The sequence below is a fragment of the Mustela putorius genome, unplaced genomic scaffold (genome assembly GCF_011764305.1).
Source record: "Mustela putorius furo isolate JIRA1106 unplaced genomic scaffold, ASM1176430v1.1 tig00003867_pilon_pilon_pilon, whole genome shotgun sequence".
NCBI classification, from domain to species: domain Eukaryota; kingdom Metazoa; phylum Chordata; class Mammalia; order Carnivora; family Mustelidae; genus Mustela; species Mustela putorius.
In genome coordinates, this window is record NW_025422019.1 from 831,191 (window position 1) to 855,976 (window position 24,786).

The 24,786-nt window shown below is 49.1% G+C and overlaps 1 protein-coding gene across 5 annotated transcripts in view; it reads right to left on the reverse strand.

Moving 5' to 3' along the window:
- Window positions 1-15,001, reverse strand: part of ARHGEF4 (Rho guanine nucleotide exchange factor 4) — a 251,231-nt gene extending 236,230 nt beyond the window's left edge. For all 5 annotated transcript variants that reach the window (XR_006602418.1, XM_045066525.1, XM_045066523.1 and 2 more), the window contains exon 1: window positions 14,801-15,001. Coding sequence is in view for 4 of the 5 variants with exons in the window: in XM_045066525.1 (XP_044922460.1) it covers window positions 14,801-14,839 (39 nt within the window). In the remaining variant the exon portion in view is untranslated. The remainder of the gene's footprint in view (window positions 1-14,800) is intronic.
- Between the last annotated feature and the right edge of the window lie 9,785 nt (window positions 15,002-24,786).

Consider the following 24,786-nt stretch of genomic DNA (forward strand, 5'->3'; position numbering starts at 1 on the left):
ATCTCTCTTTGCCTCCTCTGTGCTACCTATTGATCAAGGACACCATCATCAAGCCAACTGATGAACATAGAAACCTTGAGCCCTCTCTCATTCATCCCATCCCACATCTTAACTGGCTCCAAATCCTGTGGGTTATACCTCCTAAGTGCTTTTCTCTGTCCCATTGCCATTGATCCAGGTGTACCCTCTAATTAGCAGCAACTTCCAAAGTACTCTGTAGTCCTCCAGCCTTACTATTCCCACTTTGTTACCAGCCAGATCTTTCTAAACCATGACTTAGACAGTTTATCACATCTGTAAAATACCTTCTGTGTGGACCGAATAATAACTCCCATGGTGTTTATGTCCTAATATCCACAACCTGTGAAGGTCACCTTTGACGGCAAAAGGGACTTTGCAGATATGATTATGTTCAGGATGTTGTGATGGGGAGCTCACCGTGGATCATCCAAGTGGGCCCAATGTAATCACCATGGTCCTTCTCAGGGGGATGAAGGAGGATCAGAGGAAGAGACTGTGTGATGCTGAAAGCAGAGATGAAGTAATGCTTTTGAAGATGGAGTAGGTCATAAGCCTAGGAACTTAGGCAGCCACTAGGAGCTGAGAAAGGCAAGGAAATGGATTCTGGAATAAAAGTACCAGATATCAGCATAATGAGGTTTTAGGAGGAGAGATTTCAGGAAGTATTAAGCCTATTTTATTGAGTACCATGTAAATGGCCACCTCTTACTTTATTTATAAGGCTAGTGCTAGGTGGAATGAGGCCATCCTGCTGTTAATTAGGTCCAAACCTCATCCAGACCCTATAGCAGACTGGTACTTTTATTCAGTTCTAAAAAGTTTCCCCTGTTCAGGTTCTGAACCTAACTTGGCAGGGATTTTAATCTACAAAGGAATGTGGCTGCCCGAAGAGCTAATGCCATCTTAGGATGCATTAGTTGACAAACACTATACAGAAGAAGGAGATCAAGTCCCACACTCAATCATTATTTGTGCTATATACAAGCTACATCTGATGTCACCACTCTGACTTTCTACCACCCTCAGAAGATGTCTGGACTAAAACCCATACAGGCCCTACTCTATTTACAAAACTATCTCTTCCATGTCCCAGCACATATCCTGTGCTTCTCCTGAGAGTCACATGCTTACAACATATACCTTTACTGATTTTTTTTTACTTTTTGCATGTTGTCCTTTCCTGATTCACCAGGCTCCCCTCAACTCACTCTTCACAGTCTCCCTCAAGTTCCACCTTAGCCTGTAGCCTTCTTTGAGGTTCTGTGGGCAGTAGGCACCCCGACACCAGTGCTTCCCATAGTCCTACACAATGGCCTATTTACTTCTCAGTCTCCCTGGTTCCCCAGGGTTCTCCCCTTTCTCCCCAGGCAAGGTTGGGTGCTTTCTCTCCTGGGCACCCTAATTCAGACTACTTTTTGGTTCAAACCCAGGCTGTGCTGGCATTGCTGTCATTATGGCCATTGATGCTGTTGCTGCTGCTGCAGCTATTGGCTGATCTCTCTCCTCCACTAGACTTACAGGCACTGCTGAGGGAACAGCATGGCTCAGTCCCTCTAGAACTCCAGCTCTCAGGACAGGGTCTGCACAGAGCAGCTGTTCAGCAGCACTCCTGAGTGAAAATTGTGCAGTTGGAGGAATTTGTCTTTCCTATTACAAAAATAACATCTATAACAAAATAGCTAAATATGAAATACTCACTACATGTCTTGTACCTTTTTATACATTATTTAATCTTAAAATGATGCAGGTGGTATTGTCTTTATTCTACAAACATCTTTATGAAGCTCAGAACAACAACATGCCCAAGCTACTTGCACAAGTTACTATCTGGTGGCATTTAAATCTGGATGAGGTCTTTCTGACTCCCAAGCTCTGAGTATATAAACATTAACTCATGATGTCTCGTGAACACTATAGAATCCCCAGGACAATGGCACACACTTCATATTCTCACATTTCTTGCTGGCTATGTCCTCAGAGGCCCTGTGAGTATCAGTGACTTGCTCTAGATCACAAATGAGCTGATGACAGAGGAGTCAATAGGATTATAGTAGACATGTGTCCATGTTAGTGATGTCACTCTGCTTCTTCTTGTGACCCACAAGATGCTGGACTCTCAACTGCAGCTTTGCAGGTACACTGGAGGTCCACAGCCTATCCCACTCCAATCTCTTGGACCAGAGACAGCATGCAGCTGCCCACCCAAACCCTGGCTGCAGCTCCTGTTCCTCCCTAGGCCTAACAAAAGAGGTTTGCCCAAGCTGAAGGAACTGCTCCCAGGCACTGACTGGGGCACATTTTTGCCCACATATCATAGCAGTCTATCTCATGGGAAAGAGTGTGGCCTTCTTTTTTCTGAAAAGACACAGCTGCCCAAGAAACAACACTGCACATTCTACTAATGCAAACCAGAGTTGGGTGTGGAGCCTGCACAGGCTCTTCTCCCAACAAGTGAAATAATGAGCCACATACCAGGTAGGCCTCACCTGCTTGTGGGCAGCAAACAATGTCTGTCACCATCTATGGACATGTCCTGATTTGCATCTTCTCTGCCCTGTCTTTCCCAGATGGCCTCTCTCCCACCCTGCCACAGGCAAAGAAAAGGCATGCGCTGACCTTTGGTCCTGAAGAACCTGTCCCATCCCAGCTACAGTCAGTACTTGTCCTTCTCCAAATGCAAATACATCTGCACTTCAATAGCAGTCAGGACTCCTGACTTTTGATTAGTGCCCTACACAGTGCACAAACCTGGAGAACCTCACATCCCACTCAGAGGAACTGAGTGAACTGTTTACAGTGGATCTGCAGGCAGGGCAGTCCCAGGTCCCAGCCCAGGCCATTCTGTAGGCTGCATGCTGGGGCCTGGAGTACATCATGCCCTGCACAGGGGTAATCTTCTATCTTCATATGCATGATAGAGGCTCTGGAGGCCCCAAAATGTCATCAGAAAGGGTATCACTGGTAAGCCTAAACTGCTAGGGCTGCTCAGTAAGCAGAAAAGTGGAGGTTTTGAAGTTGAATCTTGTTCCATTGCTTCCCCACCACCACTGTGCTCATCACCCCCAAAGAATTTTAATTCTTTCATCTACAAAATGAGGCCTCTGTTAAGAGATACAACTGTCTGCCTGCTGCCGCATCACCTCTGCTGGAGGCTCGGCCATTCCCACAGTCTGCCTCGACTGTCCACTGGTGGTGTGTTTTATTTATTGTGTGGCCTATTGTGTTAGAACACATGGAGTTGGCCCAGAGGGGAGCCTGTGTATCCTGAGAGAGGCACTGAGCCAATCTGAGGGGATTTGGAATTGTAAGTTGAGGGCGACAGACAAGTTGGAGGGGGTCCCAGGACCTGGCTCACTGGAGAAGCATAGGACCAGTTCCCAGAGGAACGCAATCTTTGCATGTGGTGGCCCAGTCACTGTCTGTGTCAATAACTCTCTGGGAAGACTCCAGACCACAGGCGTCGCCAGAAGTACCTTTCCCTGAAGTGCCCTGAATGGTGACTCCACCTGCATGAAGAATATAGCACGCACTCAGCAATGTGGCTTTTATTCTGTCCATCAGACACAACCATGCTGATCACACACACTTCTAATAAGATGTGATATAGGCGGCTTTGGCGACCAGGGATGGAACCTCTGAAAAAATTTGAAGGAATCTGTTCCTTCTTCCCGGGGAAGTTATCCAGCTATCTTTTTTTGAGGATACTCTCGAAATGTGCACTCCAGGCTCCTTCAAGAACTCTCAATGGGCCAGACTGGCTTGACCCAGCAGTTATAAGCCCTCCAGGTAATGGTGGTGGGGGACTGGAATTGGGGTCTCTTGGGGATGTCACACACTATGTTTCCTGATCACATATGAGGTTTACAAGTATTCTATTTCCTCAAAGATGTCACTAAGTTAATGATAGCTTTTAAGAGGGAAGAAGAAATCCCTTTTAAGTATACACATCAATTCTAAGTACATCTTGATTTCAAAAGTAATAAGCTGTTTTTTAATAAGTTTAACTTAGACTCAAGGAAAGGTGGAAAGTTACAGTGCCTCTCCTGAGTAATTTGAAGTGAGTCTTTTTCAGGTTCTATGGAGAAAGGTAACCTGGACCAGCCCTCTGGGGCATTCCCAGGAGTAGGTGGCAGCTGTGCCCATACCTGGCAGCTAGGGCAAAACTTCCATGCATCCCAAAGTCTCCCTGCACTGTCTGTTTCTGTGCCCCTGGGACATGGCACTGAACACTCAATAGAGTGTCTTCTCTATAAACCTCTCTGAGGAGCCAAATCTTCCAGAGATCCCTAATGTTCCCTATTACTACTCTTCAGAGGGAGCTATACCAGATAAAATGTGTCCATTTTATAGAAGAATAAACATGCTCCAAGATTCTGCTCTGCTAAAGGCCACACTGAGTGGGGCCATAAGATCCAGAATCCAGGCCAGTGGACTTGGAGAGAAGAGCTTCTGGATGGGGGCTGCAGACCCCACATGTTGTCCTCTCCTCTTCTGCCAGTGGTGGGGAGTGGCACCCTTTAGCCTGGGGTGCACATAGGCAGGCAATACTTCTTTGTTTTTTGGGCCTGTCTCTCCTTTCTTACCTCTGTGCTTTGGCACCAGCTCTCCCCCAATGACTTTGGCTGGGATGGAGGTTCAGAGGTATCCAGAGCCCATTCAGCCTCTCCAAGGCATGGCCCTCTGGCTTCCAGGCACCATCCCTGGCCAGGTCTGTCAGCCTGTGCATGATCACTTCCCCTTTGGGCTCACTGCCTTCCCAGTGCCTGATCCCCCAGGAACTCGAAACTCTCCAAGGCCTCCTCACTCTGGTCCCATTGAAGCTCATCCCCCATGAGTAGTGTCTGACTCCTTGTTCTACTGACATGGACAGCCCACCCCTCCCCTAGAACCCAGGTCTCCGTCACCTGGAATAAAAGGCCATGTTACCAGTCATCTTACTGAAACATGCACAGAGCCTCCACTTCATTCAAAGCTTCATGCTGGACCCTTGAGGATGGGAAAGAGAAGCAGTGGTCCTGGTCCTTTGGAGCTCACTATCCAGAGCAGGGTTCTTAACTTGCCATCCAGAGGCTTTGTGATCTTTGAAATTGGAAGCAGAAGGTACATGCACACAAAAGCAGGGAGGGTTTTCAGTATGAGGGGTCACATCCTCTACTGAGTACTCAAAAGGATGCTGGCCTTATAACTCAAGAGTGCTTGAATCACTTATCAGGGGCTTGTGGCTGAACAGGCTGTGTCTTCCTCATGGTTTAGTGTCCTTAGCACAGGACTTAGGATCAAACAGGGCTTGGCAAATTCTGTGTGTTCGAATGAATTAATCAAATGTCAGGGTTTGAATCAGTATAACAGGCCAGAGCGTAGAATGCTTTAGATTAGTCCTGGCACAAGGGAGCCACTGCACTCCCAGTGGCAACTGCAGAGGGCAGCCCTGAAAGACAACAGTGGTCAGGGGTGCACATTTGCCCCAGAGAATGTGGTCTCACACAAATACTATCACACTGCAAATACAGACCCACTTCCACCTTGAAGCCTGGGGCCTTCAGTGCCCCCTCCCGCCCCACCCATCCCCAGTGTCCCACATCCAGGTCTCCTTCCCCTTTATGTTGAAGAGTTCCCGCTCCCCATTGGGTTTCTCCCATATCTGTGGTCTGCATGAGGCTAGTCGGCTTCACCCAGAGGTGATCTGCCACACATGTCTGCCCACAGAACTCCTTGTCCAGAGGCTCAGCTCCTGCCCTGTTCCTGATTCAGGGCTGGAGGAAGGCCTCTGGGGAGGGTAAAAGGCTGGCCTGGAGAAGTGGAGCAGGGGAAGAGGTACCAGGCTGCACACAGGGGTGGGGCCACATTAGCTGTCTTTTCAGAGCTGCCTTCCCAGTGACCACCTTCTCCATGTTTTACTCACTGCCCTCCAGCTGGAGGCCACACCTTTTCTAAACCAGTGGGGGTTTTTTGTTTTTGTTTTTGTTTGTTTTTTGTTTTTTTCTCCAATGAACACTTACCTGAGGTTTTATAAACTCCAGAACTCACAGACAAGGGACTGGAGTAGACCCAGGAGGGGACAGAGTTATCAGTGTGTTCCTGCCTTGGAGTCTAGTCTAAGGAGCACTCAAGTCTCCAGGCCAGACATTTTACAAATGTGAGCATATTGACTTTCACAACCATCTTACTGAGACATCATTAGCCTATTTTACAGATATGAAGACTGAGGATTTAGATAACTAATTCATACCAAATATGTAGTTAGGGTTTTATGGTGCCCCCAAGTCCACTCTGGTGATTGACACCACTTCTGTCTCTTTGTCACAGGCCTCTGCCCTGTGAGCTGTGAGGACTCACACTCTCCCTATGGCTCTTGGGGTTGAGGCATTTATTTCCATGAAAAAAGCAGGTATTAAGGGACAGGGACAGGGTGTATAGCTGCCCCCTGGTGAGATTTTGTTCATGTACTGAGCAGCATGTGGACAGCCTGCAGGGTTGCGCAAGGTCAAATTCTTGAGTGGGGAGGAGAGAACCTGCTGAAGAGTGGAGCTGGCTTGGTTGTGGGAGTGGATGAGGGAGGGGTCCAGAGTGCCAACTCTGCTGGACTCAGCAAGTCAGGAGTATATGTGGGCTCTTAGCCATGGTACATAGCAGAATCACCCCAGGGCTTTTCCAGAAATACCTGCTTGAGCCCCCTCTGTAGTAACCAGGGCTGGGAGTATCCTGCCCTGTATTTGTGGATAAAGTTCTCAGGGGTTAGATATGTATCCTACTTATTTCCAAATGAGCAAGAAAGACAAAAGCAATCACAACATGCAGGAGCTGTCTGGTGTCACAGTTGGGCTTTTATCATCCTGTGGAACAAGAACAATGCCACAGTACATCACCTTTAGGCAGGGCCACTTTGGGACCATGATGGAGAAACAAGCACCTGTCAAATTCACATCTGGGCACAGATGGAACATGCACATTGTCCAGCTCACAAAGACCAAACGGCCCCATGCTGGCTACTCTAAGCAATGGATGCCACTTTACCAGTCCCAGATTTAGCCTCAGACTTGTCCCTGGTGCTGGGAAAGATTTCTTAAGTTGTACAATCACAGAATTGCCCCTATGATTCCTTCCCACATCCAAAGGAGAGCAAAGCCTCACTTCCATAAATGTCACCAAACCCAGCTCACCAGACCCAAATGCCATAGCCAGTCCTTCTAATACCACCTCACTGAGATGCAAGGAAGCATTTGCATTCTCCCAGGAGTGAGGCCTCAGATGACCAAGCACTCCAGGTGGGCAGAGTCTCTGGTTTACACCTACTATACAACCCACCAAAAATGACACATCATCAGTGACGCACAGACATGCTTGTCCTAAGGACATCTCCTGTTGGGTACTCAACTAAGGAAGCAGAATCACCTTTCCTATTTTAGATGGGTCCTGAACCTTGCTCTCACTAGCTCTCATGGTCTCTGTGCCCATGGTATCCAGGAAGGGACTTGTTCTCAGAGAAGGAAGAGTGCTTTGAGAGGCGTTGGGCGGGAGACCTTAGGTTGGTTCTGCCAAGGAGACAGCCTGGCTCGAAAGAGGTGTGACTGACAAGAGGTAGCTGCCAGGTACAACTGCACTCACTGAAAGTATGACTGGATGGTTCAGAAACCATGTAAATGGCATAACATGTAAATGGCATAAAGCTATCACCACATGCAGAACAATGCACGCCTCCAACAACTCCTGTCCATATGTCATACCACTTTCCTGTCTCCACTGCCCTACACCCTGTCCCCAGGCACTACTGATGAGCTTGCTGTCACTACAGATTCATTAGTGCTGTCTGGAATTTAGATAAATGCAAGCATTCAGCATTGTGGCTTCTCTCTCTCAGCCTAACTCTCTGGAGATTGACCCCAGCTGGCATAAGCACCAGCAGCTCATCCTTTCAGTTGCTGCATGGTAGTCTACAGTGTGCACAGACCACAAATTTAGCTGTTTCCCATTTTCTCAAAGGTCTCAGTGTCCACACAGAGGAAACCGGTCCCAGGATCCTGGCTTCTCCTATTGGCTGTGTGAACCACTCAGAAGCAAGATGCTAATAACCAGTGATCTCCTGTTGAACAGGGACTTTGTGCCTATATCAGAAACCGTAGCCAACAGCATCAGCATAAGCAGCACTCTCATGGTCCAGTATCAGGACATGGATTTCCATTCAATTTCACTGCTTATAAGGAAAAAACAAAAACAAAAACAAAAAAACCCACAAACATTTATTTGAGGGAAGAAAGACACAAGGAGATAACTAAAGATGTTGAGTACCCACTCTGTGCTGGGTACTTTCCCATGCTTTTACTATCAAGCTAACTTCCACAATACCCCTCAGATGGACAGGCTTGCGTGAAGGAACACTGAGTAACATAGGAAAGCTGGGCATGCTGGTGCCCCCATGGGCCCATCACCAATGCAAAGGGGCCTGGGAGGAGCGACAGGTGCCATAGCAGGCGGCTTCTAGACTCAGACTTTACTCCAAGATCTCTTCTCAAGCTTACAGGCAAAAAGCTGTCAAAGAGAGACCAATTGGCCTACTTGGTATAAACATGAATGATGCTGAAGGCATATCAAGCTGGCCTGGGTGGGATGGTCTGTAATGGTTACTGATGGGGTTTACCCATATTCACTATAGTCAACAAGGTGGTGTTGACTGGGCAGGGAGGCACTTGTTCACCACCTCAGTTATTACAGGGCAATGGGGTGTTGGAGAGCAACTATGGTCTGACTTTAGCTTCTGTTTAGTCAAGAGAAGCCAAGAACAGCCCTACTCTGGACTGTGCAGGAAGCTCAGGGTCTACCGTACAGGAATGCTTAGCTAGGCTGCACACTGGAGTCATCCTGGAGCCTAGAAGCCAGGGCCTAGGCCCCTGCCCTGACTTCTGACACACTTAGTCTGGGTGTAGCCAGTGGTTCTGACACATAATTGCAGCTCAGGATGGCTACAGCCTCAGGTAACCAGGCTTGTTTTTGTGACAATGTGTATGGCACATCATACATCTGAGTAAGATGGAAAATTTGGGAACATGAGGGAAGAGGAAATTATACTTTGTGGTCATGGAGTCTCTTAAGAACAGTAAGAAACAGAAATAGCAATGAGATCCTTAATAAAGGGACATCTAAATGAATGAGCGAGAGCAGTGTCTGGGTGTCTCAGTCAGTTAAATGCCCAACTCTTGATCTCAGCTCAGGTTTTGATCTTGGGATTTCGAATGGAAAGCCTATTTTGGGCTCTGCACTGGGCATGTCCACTTAAAACAAATAAATAAATGAATGTGCACAAGCGTGTGTGTGTGTATGTATGTGTGTGTAGGGGTGACAAACAATTATAAGCCAGTATGTTCCAATGGCTGAAGGAAGCTGAGCTGCAGCACAGAGAAGGACCTGACGTAGAGAATGAGTCATCAAGGAAGACTTCCTGGAGGTAACACTACATCCTGAAAGAGAAATAGAGCAGGGGACTTACAAGAGGCTGATGCACTGATTGCACCCTAGGGCAGGGCACCTTGTGAGCATGTGGGAGCACCCAACTTGATGACCTATGATACATGGGTCAGCAGATGAGGGGCTGCAGGACCTCATAAACAGCACCATCCACACCTCCAGAAGGTTCAGACTGGGTAACTCAGGAGGATTCAGAAGCCAGGCATGGGACCAGAATAGGCAATATCACTTAAACTCACAGCCTTACAATTGGCAAGGGGGAGACTATCCATTGCAGAGAAGAGTAAACAATGAAAGGGCTCCCTAAAGAGCAGCCCTCATGAACCAGGGAACTAGAGTGTAGGCATGATACCCAATTGTACTAGGCTGGAGAAACAAACAAAACATCCAGGTCAACAAGCCCTACATGAGACCAAGAACAATTCTAATCCAGTACCTTCCTGGGGTTACAGACAGTGGTTGGAGACTCAGGGCTGGCACATTAAGGGCTGGTCTATAGCAGGTAGTACAGTATTGTCACTGCCTACAGCAAAGGGGAGGCAAGGCAACCCCAAGTCTGGAGGGCAGAGCTGGGCTTCCTTAAGTTTGGAGAGAAGATTGTAGGAATCTCCAGAACCACCCAGCCTGGGCCTGCTTGCTCAGGCCCTCTAGAGTAAGGGGCCCCCTAGGGGCTCTGACTTGGCTGCGGCCTTCCAGAGCTAATTCATTCATGGGTGATTCCCTAGCAAATGTCCCAAGGGATCTGGGGCTTACACTTTCCCACCCACAAATTTGGGAGTTTGAGTTGGTCTTGGTGGGATTTTTGCTTAATTGCACACCATGAGGGGGTATTTTTTGCTTTCCTGCCCAACATTTGAACAGCATTCTTGCTCATGGGGACTTAGGAGTAGGGAATCCCAGAAATCTGAGAAACCGGGGCTCACTTATCTCAGAAATAGAAAGGGGACAGATACCCTCTCTTCCCAGCTTCCAAAGGGTAGTTCAGCTGAGTTCCAGCCAGGACCTTGGATCTTAAGGACAAACCTATATGTCTACAAGAGGGAGCTAGAAAGTATTCTCAGTGAGGAGCAGTAGATCTGAGAGTCCCCCAGGGACATCCTAAGCAGCTGGATGCCCTAGAAGGGCTTACTGTGCTTTGCCTCTCTAGATGACTGCCCAAGCTGGGTCCTGTGAGCTACCCTGCACTTTTCCAAGACAGTTACTTTTTCACTTGACTGGAGTCTATTTCTGTCTTTTTCAACCAAGAGACTTCACTAGTAAAGATTTGGTACCAGAATGATTTCAGATAACAAAACCAACAGGAAAGGGGAAGGGAGTGTCTCAGATTGGTTATTCCATCTGTTTAAGACCAATGGCAGTGAAAATATATTGGGAATTAAATTATGGAACTCTGGCATCCTACTGCACATGGCAAACCCCTAATCAAATCAGCTGTGGCCAAATGTTCACCAGGGGCTTTTAGGTGAAAAGTGACTCTTAAAACAAAACCTGAGAAAAAGGAATGAAGAATTCAAGCACTATGGGGTGGGTTAATTTCTTCTAACTGTTGTGGTCAGCTTAAAGGGAGAGTAGCAAAGTCAAATCCCTGAGCTCCTAGGGACTCACTATGACCATATATGCAGTGTCTCTTTTCTCTTATAGCCACAGGCTTGAGACATTCCTAAAGCAAAAGCAATGACTCTATCCATCTGTGGGACCCCACAGCATGAGAGTGTCCATGGCAGAGCCAGACACTATGTAAAGTCTGCAGCAAGTCCCAACAGAAGTCTTACCCAGGACCTGGAGTTCAAGGGGCTGCTCTTGGCCTGGGCTTTGGTGGAGACTGACTGTGTCTCTGCTACCAGAGTCTGAATGTGGGATCCAAGGATCTGAGTTTCCTAGCACAAAGCAGTGTTCTTAATCAACCAACAACCAAATCAGATGCCCATCAAATTTTTTGGTCAATACAGTCTCAGGCGGGATCAGGAAGTGATCTGAGCAAGTGGTTCCCTTCACCTCCTGCACCTGTGGCCTCCTAGAGCATTCTTTATGACCAGTGTCTGAAGAAGAACATGTGTGAACTGAGCTTACAGGTGGCTCTGCAAGATATACCTGCACAGCCAGAAGTAGACTGTGATGGTATTAGGGCCCTTCTGTGGGTGGCTCCGAAGGATAGTAGAAAGGGAGATCCTCTGAGAGGTACATCGGATCTGCACTATATGTACAGAGATAGAAGTCTGAGGTATCTCAGGACAAGCACTGGAGTCTGGGCACAAGGAAGGGTAGTACGGCCTCCTGGAACAGGTTGAGAATGTGAGATCGTGTGTCCCTTAAGAATACCTTCCCAAGGAATGTCCAATGGAAAAAAGACAGCCTCTTCAACAAATGGTGCTGGGAAAATTGGACAGCCACATGCAGAAAAATGAAATTGGACTATTTCCTTACACTATACAAGAAAATAGACTCAAAATGGATGAAGGACCTCAATGTGAGAAAGGAATCCATCAAAATCCTTGAGGAGAACACAGACAGCAAACTCTTCGACATCAACCGCAGCAACTTCTTCCTAGGAACATCGCCAAAGACAACAGAAGCAAGGGCAAAAATGAACTATTGGGATTTCATAGATCAAAATAGATCAAAAGCTTTTGCACAGCAAAGGAAACAGTTAACAAAATCAAAAGACAACTGACAGAATGGGACAAGATATTTGCAAACAACATATCAGATAAAGGGCTACTATCCAAAATCTATAAAGAGCTTAACAAACTCAACACCCAAAGAACAAATAATCCAATCAAGAAATGGGCAGAGGACATGAACAAACATTTCTGTAAAAAGACATCCAGATGGCCAACAGACACATGAAAAAGTGCTCCATATCACTCGGCATCAGGGAAATACAAATCAAAACCACAATGAGATATCACCTCACACCAGTCAGAATGGCTAAAATTAACAAGTCAAGAAATTACAGATGCTGACGAGGATGTGGAGAGAGGGGAGCCCTCCTACACTGTTGGTGGAAATGCAAGCTGGTACAAACACTCTGGAAAACCGTGTGGAGGTTCCTCAAAAAACTGAAAATAGAGCTACCCTATGACCCAGTGATTGCACTACTGGATATATATCCTAAAGATACAAATGTGGTGCTCCAAAGGGGCATGTGCACCCGAATGTTTATAGCAGCAATGTCCACAATAGCAAAATTTGGGAAAGAACCTAGATGTCCATCAACAGATGAATGGAGAAAGAAGATGTGGTATATATATACAATAGAATACTATGCAGCCATCAAAAGAAATGAAATCTTGCCATTTGCGATGACGTGGATGGAACTAGAGGGTATTATGCTTAGCGGAATAAGTCAATCAGAGAAAGATAACTATCATATGATCTCCCTGATATGAAGAAGTGGAGATGCAATGTTGGGGGGTTGGGGAGTAGGAAAAGAAAAAATGAAAGAAGGTGGGATTGGGAGGGAGACAAACGATAAAAGACTCAATCTCAAAAAGCAGACTGAGGGTTGCTGGGGGGACAGGGAACGGGAGAGGGTGGTGGGGATATGGACATTGGGGAGGGTATGTGCTATGATGAGTGCTGTGAAATATATAAACCTGGCAATTCACAGACCTGTTCCCCTGGGGATAAAAATACATTATAGGTTTAGTTAAAAAAAATAAATTAATTTAAAAAAAGAAAAAAAAAGAATACCTTCCCAAAGATTCCCCTTTCCAAGGAGGCTCCAATCAGTAGGTGGGCAAGGTGGCTGCCCTGAGATATCCAACAACCTCTTCCCCATCTACACCTGCCTGTTCCATGAGCTTCTGTGGCCAGTGGGGGCATCTCAGAGTCTGCTTGGCCAGCTTCCCCTCACCCAGGTAACTTGCTATCACCAATACCATGGGTGGGGAAGGAACAGGATCCCAGACTCATCTCTTTATAAAAACACAACATTTTATAATAAGATCCTCTCACCCACCCTGGAAGGTAGGGATTTACTATCCACAATTTTGAAATGGAAAAATAAAGACCAAAGTGGTTATGTCCCAAGATCCTATACCCTGTTGGTGATCAAATCAGAATTCAAAAGGGAAGGCCTGTGTGCTCGGAGCCATAGCTCTGACACCAGCCAGCCTCTTGCGTTCTCTAAAGGCATCTCCTGCACTCACTAACCTAAGTGAGTACCCTACAAGCCTGAAAAATTCCATCCCTATCCTCTGCTGATGTTTGTAAACAGGTGATTATCCCAGAAGGTGTGAGCATCCATAGGCTGCTCTTCTATTCCACACTGGCTGAGGAATGGGTTCAAGGCAGCTGAGCGCATGTCCAGCCCTGGGTCATCTTGCCTCTTGCCACTTTCCCCCAGAGCTCTCAGAGTGAGAGAGCTCAATCCCTCAACTCACCTGTTCAGTCTGCACCTCTAGGAGAAGGTAGCCTCCCAGCCAAACAGTGCTGGACCTCCCCCCATGGACAGGCCTTCTGTCTGGTCTGGCCCCATTCATCACAGCCCACTCCTCCGGCTGTCACTCTGGCAGGTCTTCTCTGCTTCTTTTGTATGCAGTTGTTTTGGCAGTCAGAGCCATCCCCATCCTGCCTCCCTCCCACCCACCTCCCACTTGGCTCGACTAGGGAGGTGGAGCTTGGCAATCTGCAGATGGCCACCCCTCTGATAGTGCCTTGGAGCCTACTGCTCACCTGGGGAATCTCCGTTGGGGGCAGGGGAGGTAGAGAGTACCCTTGGTTCATCCCAGATGAATGGGTCCCTGTGGCCACTTGAGAATGGTCAGGGACTTTGGGTCTGGGGATGGTATACCTTGGGCAAAAGTCTAACACTCTCTTAGGTTCCTGTTCCCCTCCTCCTGCTTAGACACATCTTCCTCAAAATGGTGCCCCAACCTCCGTGGTACCCTCCCTTAGTACCCTTGGGCACCCTCAGCGGAGGTAATAATAATACCAACCACTTCCTGGGCACCTACGGTGTCAGGCACAAGCTGTTCTTCCTAGAACTGGTGGTCCTGCACGGGCCTAGGCTGCTCAGCGCCCTGCCTGCGGAGAGCCAGTAAGTGCCGGTGAGGAGGCCGTGCATCAGGCGGTCTGCCTCCCTGGAAGAGGCTGGTCCGCGGGAGCCTCCGATGCCGCACCTCTCCTTCCCTGAGTTTGGGGAGGCCACACTCTGGGTCTCCTGGTCCGCACGACGGAAAGCTGTGGGTGGTCAAGTGCCCCCACCCACCCGATGCCCAGCAGTTGGCCCAGGGCGCAGCGGAGCACTCCGGCTCTCCCCACCCGCAGCCAGAAGCTGACCGGCACCCACCACTGGGCCGCGGACGCTTCCTCTCACCTTGAAGAAGCTCCGGAGGAAGTGCACGACGCTGAGCATGGTGGCCCGCGGGGCGCTGCTCCGAGGCGCGCAAAGCCAGGGCGCCGAAGTCAGCCGGCAGGACAGAGAACCTGGTTGCCCAGCCGGCACTCCCGGAATGCCAGCCAGCGCCCCGCCCTGGCGCCCGCCGCGGGCCGCCGACACGCCCCGCCTCCCACGCAGGGCCACTCCGGGCACTTGCGGGTCTCAGGGGACGCGCCGGGGTGCCCGCCCTGCTCGCTCTGGGTGTGGGTCACCCGCAGAACTGGAGACTCGGGGCCATCCGGGGACCCGGGCCAGGGACCAGGGAACACCCCCTCAAACACCCCCTTCCCCGCCCCCCCCCACACCTTCCCGCACCCCCTTCCCCGCCACACACACACACACACACACACACACACACACACACACACACACACACACACACACACACACACACACACACACACACCTTCCCGCGAAGTTCCTGCTGGGATTGGGAGCTAGGAGAGTTTTCTAAGAAAGGACAAGTGAATCCGCGCCTTGGACATCTGCACTTATTACAGAGCACAGGCGCGCATAGCGCTGGGTCCCTGGGCCTATCCACCAGGCCCTCATCAGACGACTTTGTCTCTGCCCCTACTCCGGAGAAGGGGCGGCCTCTCTTCCTGCCTGAGAGCTTTGCTTTTCAATGTTTGAGAATTTAATGAGCGTTTGCCCAACGATCTCATTTACCACGTGAGGAAACTGGGCTCCACAGAGGCTCAGCAACATGTCTGAGCTCACACATCTGGTGGGCAGTAAGTATGGTAGAATCTCTGAGACCTAATTCTTGGTCCAAAACTGCACTCTTGCTCCTCTCCCTAGGGTTCCAGGTATGCTCCTGTAGGTAGAAGGTAAGTGGAGAATCATCCCTTAAATAGGGCAGAGCTGCTATCTGGAGCTGCTAAAGGGCAAGGAGAAGTCCTGGCTGTTTTCTCTGTGGGGGTTAGGGACTGGAGGCCTATCTGGGAGACACACTCCCACTGGCCACTAAGACCACAATATTGTTATGAACCAACTAAAATGTTTTAATTTTAATTGCTTTTAAAAACAAATAAAGGACCTGAGTAAAATAATAATGTTAACAATATCCAGCCTGGATTAGATTCATCTTTATACACAGTTGTGAAAAATAAATGTTCAATATATAAAGGGGGACCCAGGAAAGAGAAATGCCAAGGGCCCAATGGGTGTCATACTGCAGTCCTGCTGCAGGCCTATCATGTCTGGTATCCAGAGACCTATGGATGCTTGTAGCATCTAACCAGACTGGCTTTGCATATCCCTGCCCATGCTTACACCCCTCCCCAGTTCCTGGCCCTTTAGAATGCTATTCCTGATCAGCAGCTCATATCTAGTATTGCCTGGTGGAGTGGTTCCCGCACCCCCATCCCCACACCCAACCTACCTCTACTTCTTCCCAGACCCTCAGAGCAGCTAGACCAGAGCAGAAAGCCTGAATGCTCAGAGTTTGTGGGGTCTGGAAGCAGAGGAGAAGGCCATGAGATCATTTGAAAGTTTTGGTCCCCAACCCAACTCTCCATTACCCAGGGTCCATGCTTGGTTTTGCTTGCCTGTCCCTGAGGCTCATGGTGGTATGAGGAAAGGCATGGGATTTGCAGACATGTATGAAGGGCGTGGGATTTGGATGCCTGGCTGTGCACTGCACAAACAGTATGATCTTGGTCTCCCTTATAAACTGGTTTCTTTCTTTCTTTCTTTCTTTCTTTCTTTCTTTCTTTTTTTAAGATTTATTTATTTGAAAGAGAGAGAAAGAGAGAGAGTGCTCATGAGTGGGAAAAGGGGCAGAGGAAGAGAGAAAATCCTCAAGTAGACTCCTAGATGAGCACAGAGCCTGACTCAGAGCTCAATCCCAGGACCCCAAGATCATGATCTGAACCAAAATCAGACTGGTCTACTTAGCCAACTGAACCACCCAGGCGCTCTTATAAACCTGTTTTTTTTTAATCTGGGAGAGGAAGACCTGCTTGATGGGGCTTCTATGGAGATTACAGAGAAATTAAAGCTCATGGATACTCAGAAAATGTTAATTCCCTGTTTTTGAAGCCTTCAGGTGCTATGGTGGGGGCTGGGGGGTAGTCCAGTAAAAATACACAAACACCTAGCCACAGATCCCAGCATTATCTGGACGACTTCTCTGACCAGCAAAGGAAGCCCTGGATCACAGTTTCTCAGACTTGAACAGGCATCAGAACCACCTGAAGGGTGGTACACAGGCTTCTAAGCCAACCCCAGAGTTTCCAGATAGTAGTCTAGGGTGGAGCCCAAGTATTTACATTTTAACAAGTTCCCAAGTGACACTGCTGCTGCTGATTGGGACTGCCATTCAGAGAACCCTTGGACCAGGAACTGGTGGTTGGGCCAGCCTCAAAATGTAGCAGAGATACAGACCCCAGATCAGATAACAGCCATCCTACATTTAACAAGCTTCCATTTACAAGCACCTAAGGTGTCTCAGCCCTGGATTAGGTCCTTGCCATATCTTCTTCCATTTAATCTGTCAGCAGTCTTGAGGAAAATGGCAATACTGGATGCTCAAGGGGATGTAAGTTAAATGTAATCTTATGTCTGAGTTTTCCTTCTCAGGAACATGACTTTGAGAGAATTTGATTGTATTGTGGAATTAAAGAGTGTGTGTTCCCAATTAGCACAGTGTTTAAATTCTATGATCCCAATTTTGAATCTGTCACATACAGCACTGAAGCAGGTTCAGCAAGTCAGGGGGTGAGTCAAGTGGTCAGAGACAAAACACTGCACCAGATACAAAGAGGCACTGGGACAACGGGAACAGCATGGGCTCTGGCACAGACAGGGCCCAGGAGTGCCCTGTGCTTCCCTCACCAATGACTGTCCTTCATTTGCTTTACAGCTCAGTCCCAAGTCCCCAAGTACACATATAGTTGGGCCTGTACCACCAACCAGGAGCTGGGTCAAAAAAGACAACTGGCCCCTACCATCAACCTTGCAGGATGGGGTTTCTGGAAGACTGTGGAGTAGGTCACAAGTCCACAGACAGGTAGAGGGATGCTGACTCAAGGAAGAGGCAGAAACCGGAGAAGCAGCCACTGCAGTTGGCAGCCACAGCCAAGACTCTGCAAAGAGAAACCACCCCTTTGGAGTGTTCAGTACTGAGTCCTCTCCCTCAACATGCTTCAGCCCCAGACACTTCTACTTTGTTCCTAACCATTGGCCTGCCTCAGTCTCTGCCAGTGGCCCTTCTGTTCCTGGACCCGGATCAGCTTCCAAGATGTGAAGCCCAGGATTGCTGGAGTCTCCAGTTATGTGCCTGCTGTGGGGCGTTGAAGCAGGGAGAGGATGAGCCTTCAGCTTTCTTGGTAAGAAGCTGGCCTGCATGCACTGCTGTCACCAAATGGGCGACAAATCATAGACATACTAGGAACAGAACTTAAAAGAGCTCCTCAGGCTGGAAAGCCAAGCTGATATCAAATGGTGCTGTTCTCTAGGGTGAATGTGAAGTGCTGAACAAAGACCAAATGAACCCCAATATAAGGGCAGTTCTACAGAGAGCTGGTTCAGATGACCAAGGAGACATAGCTGCTGGTGGTCAGCCATCAGACAGATGTGGCAACATTGGTGTCCCCTCTTGCATGGTCCAGGAAGCTGTGCCCAAGAGAGGGGCTTTCCTGCCCTTACAACCTTGGCTCAGTCATGCCCAACTCTGTAAGTCAGATTTTCATGGGATCTTGGGACAACCTGACATATTTCCCTCAGGGACTTCCAAACTGAACTGGGATCCTGAAATACTGGTTTGTGGGAAGCACAGAAAGGAATTAGGGAAGGCCCAGGGGGAGCCCACTCTGCTTTCCTCCAAGGGCTATCAGGAGAAGTAGGCAGATGACTCTGCTGAGTGCTTAGAACTAGTATAGGATTCAGGATGGACCCTGAACTTTGTGACAGTGGCAGATGTCAGACAGTTGGCTGAGAGCATAGAGTCAAGCAGAGGCTGATAACACTTCTGAGGGAGTTCAGAAAAGCACCTAGGAGAGTCCTGAGCCTCCAAGGTTCTAGGATAACTGTCTGTGCAAGGAAAAGGGCAATGAGGACCTCAGGCTGAGCCACTTGCAAAGGATTCATCCTGCCACCCACCATTCCTATCACTTTCTCCCTTTCTCCAGGTGCCGTACCTGCAGGGAGAGGTTCCTCTGTTCTAGGCAGCTCACACACCTGACCTCATCACATCTTTTGGAGGTGAGTGAACATCAGCACCCCTCACTGGTGAGGAAGCAGTGCACCTATGACTTGGGTGCTCAAACTGTCTTACCCTGTGCCACTCTCCTATTGGCACACTCCCTCTCCTCATTTCCCCATCCTCTTTTTGGACCTTCTTTTATGTGGCTGTCTCTCTAACACCCCTGCCTGTCCCCTCATCTCTTTCTCCACACCTGTCCCCCTGCCAGGAGAGGCAGGCCCTGCAGATGCACTGCCTGGGTGGCCCAGGAGAGCAATTTAGAACAATAATCAACAAAAGATGGACATGCTCTTTGGCTGTGCATGGAAAACTTTCATACAGAACATGTACAAAAGCATAGAGGGAAGAAGATTTACCCCTATTTCTATCTTATTACCTGAGAAAACTGAGGTTCCAAGAGGTAAAGAATCTTGGATGATGGTCCCTAGGGAGGCAGCAGAAGGAACCTGGTGGTCAGGGACAGGTGAAGGCAGAATGGAGTGTGGGGTGTGGCTAAGATCTGATGACCAAGCAGAGCAGGAGTGAGCCTTGTGATCTGAGGTCTCTGTGAAGCTGTGCAAAAGGGACCCTGAAAGGAGCTAGGGAATCAGTGAGGAAGAGCTCCTGTGCTGGATGGAGTGTCCATGAGCTCTCTGCTGGACCTTGGCCTGCATTTCTTCTGAAGACAGCAGAACCAGGAGGAACATTGTATGAGGATTCCCATGAGAGTGTTGGTCTCTGAGGGAGTGACCCCTGCAGGATTTCTTACCTATTGTCCTCCCACAGTGAAAGAAGACCAGAGAGAGCCCAGGTCAAGTGGGACATCCCAGGGGTCAGCGGAATTGCAATTAGAAACCATTAGCTCTGTTGCCTCTTCCTGAGGACACAGACCTAGAGAAGATGGAGGCAGGATTGGTGCCCAGAGCCCAGGCCTCTGCCCAGTGTTCTCTATGGCCCACCTTCCTGTGGGGATGACTAGAAATGGGCCCCACCTTAGCCAGTTGATTTTCTTCTGCTTGGACTGAGAAGCCAAGCTGACACCACTTCTCTGGATACTGGTGTCTTCTGACCACCCCACAGGGACCCAGCTGCAGTGCACCTTACTGTGCTCTCCTGTCTCCCCACCGCATTTGCATGTGGGCTGGATTTGTCTTGTTCTGTATAAGGACGATGGAGGTTCTAGGCTAGGGTAAGGGAAAGAGACAACAGTGCATATGTAGTCCCACTTAGTCCTGAAGTCAGTGAGGGAGACCAGATTTTTTTTTTTTTTCAGTCAACACTTGTAGGGGAATGCCAACCCCTTCCAAAGTGGCTGTGAAGGGCATGACTGTGGCTAGCATGCAGCCCAAGGCAAAGCTATGAGTCCCCTCCCTTATGGTGGGGAGATGTGAGTGGCAGGAGATCCTGTCCAGATTACCATGTGGTACCTGTGTGCAGATGCTGAAAATAGAAAGAAAAGTGGAGAATGAGGTGGGGGTCTAGGTGTGGAGATAGAGCAAGAGGGCCTGGAAGGCCACAGGGAAGGCGGTGACAAGCCAGTGAGTTAGGTGCAGAAGAAAGCAGACTTTTAATCACTTTGGAGGCCTTGCAGGAGAGAGATGGCCCATAGAGCAGAGCTGAGGCAGAGCAGGTGGCTGGGAACAGTGGGACTGGGGTGCATTTTGGAGGCTCATCCAACAGGAAGTGTTGCTAAATTGGCCCTGGGCTTTAGGGAAGGGAGGATACTGACTGATAAAGTAGAGGAATGATAGTGCTATTCAGTGAGATGAGAGGACCCCTGGGGAAGATACCTTGTGGGTGGGCATGGAGGACAGTTATTCAGTCTTGTACATGTGAAGTTTGGGGTGGTACTCAGAGGGCATTAGAGCAGGGTGCCTGCCCACAGTCTGGGCAGGTAGAGTATTGGGGAGCAGGGATCATCCAGGCTGGGTGGCAGGATAGGACACCTAAGCTGAAGGTGTCCTGTGAGTGCTCATCTGTATCCAGGCCCAGTAGAGAGAAGAGAGAGAGAGAATGACACAACCTTAGCCTCAGAGTCCTCTGGTCCCCACTTGGCCAACACTGGCCCTTGTCCTCTTACTTCATGCTGCTTCCTCACCTCTGGCCATGTCTTTCTCTACTCACAGAATGTCCTTGCCCCACATCCTCCTGACTCCCCTCACTGTCATGTGCCATGCAAATCCCTTCTCAGTGTCCGGGCTTGATTGCTCAACTCCTGGGAAGTAGCCCGTCTGCCTTGGTCCATAGGTGCCTGGGTGCCCTCACTCAGAGCTGACCCACTGCCTCTAGCAGTGTGGGTATCCTGAGTGCAAAGTGGGATTGAGTCATGTACACACTGAGCCACAGAACCCCATAGCAGGTTTGCTGCCTGGGGGAGCAACCAAGGCTGCAGGACTGGTAGAAGCTGATATCAGTCAGGAAGCACTTTTTTCTCCTAGAATTAGCAATCTTGCCTTTAATGAGGCCTTAACCCTGCTACCTGTTGAGACCTCAGTGCTCATAGGTCCTCAGAAATCCTGTTGAGACAAAGTAGATGCCTCTGTGGGCAAAGGGAAGGCAGGTGCCCAGAAAGAAGAAGGGGTCACATTAGAGAAACACTGGAAACTCATTCCTATACAAGAATTTCATACACAAATAGCTGTACAAGTCCCCAATCTGATGAGTCCTGCACAGAGGTCTGGAGCAGCTGCACCATCCAACTCCCAGGCAAATCTCTGCATGGCCTTACCCTCATCTCCCAATAGCTGTGTGCTAATTCCAGACCCCCCACTGCACCAATCATCATCTGACACCCCTCCCCCCAGTCAGTGGAACTATAAGGACAGATGTCTGCCTTTGGAGGGTTCCCAAGTTGAGTAGGAAGGCAAGCACCACATCAGGCCTGGCCTGTCTTCCTAGAGGAGTCAACTCACACCCACGCAGACTCTCAGTGAGACACAGACATATGCAGTGTGCACCTGGGAGCAGGACACACATGCCTCTCCCAAGCCCCTGGTATGCACACTTGGCATTTCCTGGTCTCTAATAACTGACCACTCTGTTTCCATCCTTTTCAGATCTGAATGGAATTTCCCAGCATCCCTGTCTGGAAGGTAGTTTGGAAGCACTGCCCTTGGGGACTTCTCCTCTCCATCCTATGGGTAGTCACCCTTCTGTCACAGAGGGCACTAGCATTTCAAACTCAATTCTTTTGAGGGAAGTAGCAGAGCCTAGTCCCCAGCTCTGTCTTTCCAGTGGAGGGACTGAGGACTTAGGGGCCCTCAGGTAGAAGAACACTTCAGGAAGGACCATCAACTGTGTTCTTCCCAACATAGACACGTCATTGGTTCCCCAGGAAAAGCTGGGCCTCAGCCCTATAGCAGGATCAGGCCATGCTTCCTACAGGGCTCAGAAGTGGAACACTGGAGAAACCCCCCAGGTATAGACCACAGCTCTGGTTCTTTTGCAGAATGCTCACTAGATGCTACTCCCTCCCATAACCTCCTCACCCCCTACAAGAGCCAGGACAGGGCTGACTATAACATGGGCAAAGCTGTGTTGGAGATCATTTTGAGCCTAGAGAAATGGAAGATTGGGCACTACTATGACCGTCTCAGTGCACTAACAAACTCTCTGCTCCCAAATCTGAAAAAACCTCAAGTGAGCCTCTGTTCAGCTCCCTGAGGTCATGCATGACTCATGAAACATGTTCTGAGCAGGGCAAAGAAGTGTCCACAAAGTCTCTGGCCAATACCATGGATGGTTTATTACAAAGTGAAAGAGAAGAAAAAGAAGTGTAAAGGAAGGAAGGAAGGAAGGAAGGAAGGACCAGCAGAGTCTTTATTAGAGAACAATGGAAACTTTCTTCTGTCTTTGCTCTTGGAACCCTCAAGCTGGGAGCAGGGTGGGTATGTTTCACAGAGTTTCAGGACCTCCTTTGAACTCTGGGTCCTGCATGCAGCCCCTACCTGTACAGTGCCCCCCTCCATCCCTAGGGAAGCCACTGGAGGTCAGGACCATGGAGGAGGGGCCACAAGATAACTGGTCCAAGCCCTGAGTGGGGAGAGTCTCAGAACACTTGCCTACTTTGCCCCAGAAAGGCTCTGGGGGCTGAGCTGGGATATGAAAAGAGTACTGTGCCTCTTCATAGCACACCGTCCTGTGAAAGATAGAACGTGGGGAGATGAAGTTTACCGAAACCTGTAGAGGGTCAGGACTCTGACCTACAGCTCTTCCTTTTTGCCTTCATGTCCTCCTGCCTTGTACTTCAAGCACCCCTCACATGCTGAGATGAATTCTGTCCTTGTATGGGACTATCCTCTGTTTGTCCCCATCCAAATTCCCTCAGCTCTGGAGCAGGAGTGGTGTGCTGCTGATAAAGCAAGCTTGTATCAGAGCTGGGCACCACTCTTCTCAGTGGGAGGGCACAGCTAACTTTTAGCAATGAGGCAGGACTACAGCAGAGGGTGGACCAAGTGAAGATGGTGTAGGAGAAGGAACATGCCTTTGAACTGAAAGACCCGTGGATCCCCTTACCCAAGAATCCAACACTGCCACTGGATGCAATCAGCAAGAGGTTCTTTATTGTTACGCAGGCGCCTGCGGGTGGTCAGCAGCTCCTGCTAGCTGAGCACACCTGGCTGGGATGGTGCAGGATTTTTATAGACAGGTACAAACAAGTCCGGATGGGACGGGGCCGATTGGCTGACAATTTGAACATTTGAAAAAAGGCATACTTGGTGTTAGCGGATTGGCTTTGGAAGACCCCCTCGCGCGAAAAGAGAGGCAGGAAGGGGAAACAAAGAGGAGAAGCTTGACCCCATCACTCAGCAGAAAGGCATCCTGTCTACGTGACCATGCAGCCCCCTGTCTACGTGACCTACATGACCATGCCCCAGCTATTAGGAGAGGGTATCTTGTTCAAACAGGAGTCAAGTGTCATGCCCTAAAAGCCAAGCGGTTACAGAAAGGCAAAAGAGCAGTTACATTGAATTCAACCCTGGGGGAAGGGTCTTTTCATTGCAAGGGGAGGAGGGGTACTTTTACACAACAAAAGAGCAGTTAATTAGTTAACGACGGGGGGGGGGGTGTCTTTCAGAACCAAGGTATGCAGGTAACAAGGAGCCAGTGACTTCAGATTCTGAAGCAGACCGTGATTGAGGATGGCCTATGTGGGGTTCCTCAGGTGTGGGGTTCCTTAGGTGTATGGATAAGTTGCCCACTTTGGATGCTGTGTCTGAGGTAGCCTGGGGACCTGCACAGAACAGCTGGAAGCATGGGCTCTGGGCCCAGCCAGAGGCAAGTTACTTGATTCTTCTGTACCTCTTTTCCTTATATGTAAAATGGGGCAGCCATTGCATCTGTCCCACTGGACTACTATTAGCCTGACTGAGCAAGCATGTGTGGACACGTCAGCCAGAGCCTCAGTCCACTGATCTGAGACCTCCTTCCCCTCCCAGGTCCTGGCGGGGGAGGCGGGGAGTATTTGTGAAGAAAGATGGAATTGCTTTGATACCCAAACTGTTGGCAGCAGTCATTTCTGGGGCTAGGTTTTTCTTTTAAATAGTTTGCGTGGGGGGCACCTGGATGGCTCAGTGGGTTAAAGCCTCTGCCTTCGGCTCAGGTTATGATTCCAGGGTCCTGGGATTGAGCCCCACATCGGGCTCTCTGCTCAACAGGGAGCCTACTTTCCTTCCCTTCTCTTTCTGCCTGCCTCTCTGCCTACTTTTGATCTCTGTCTGTCAAATAAATAAATAAA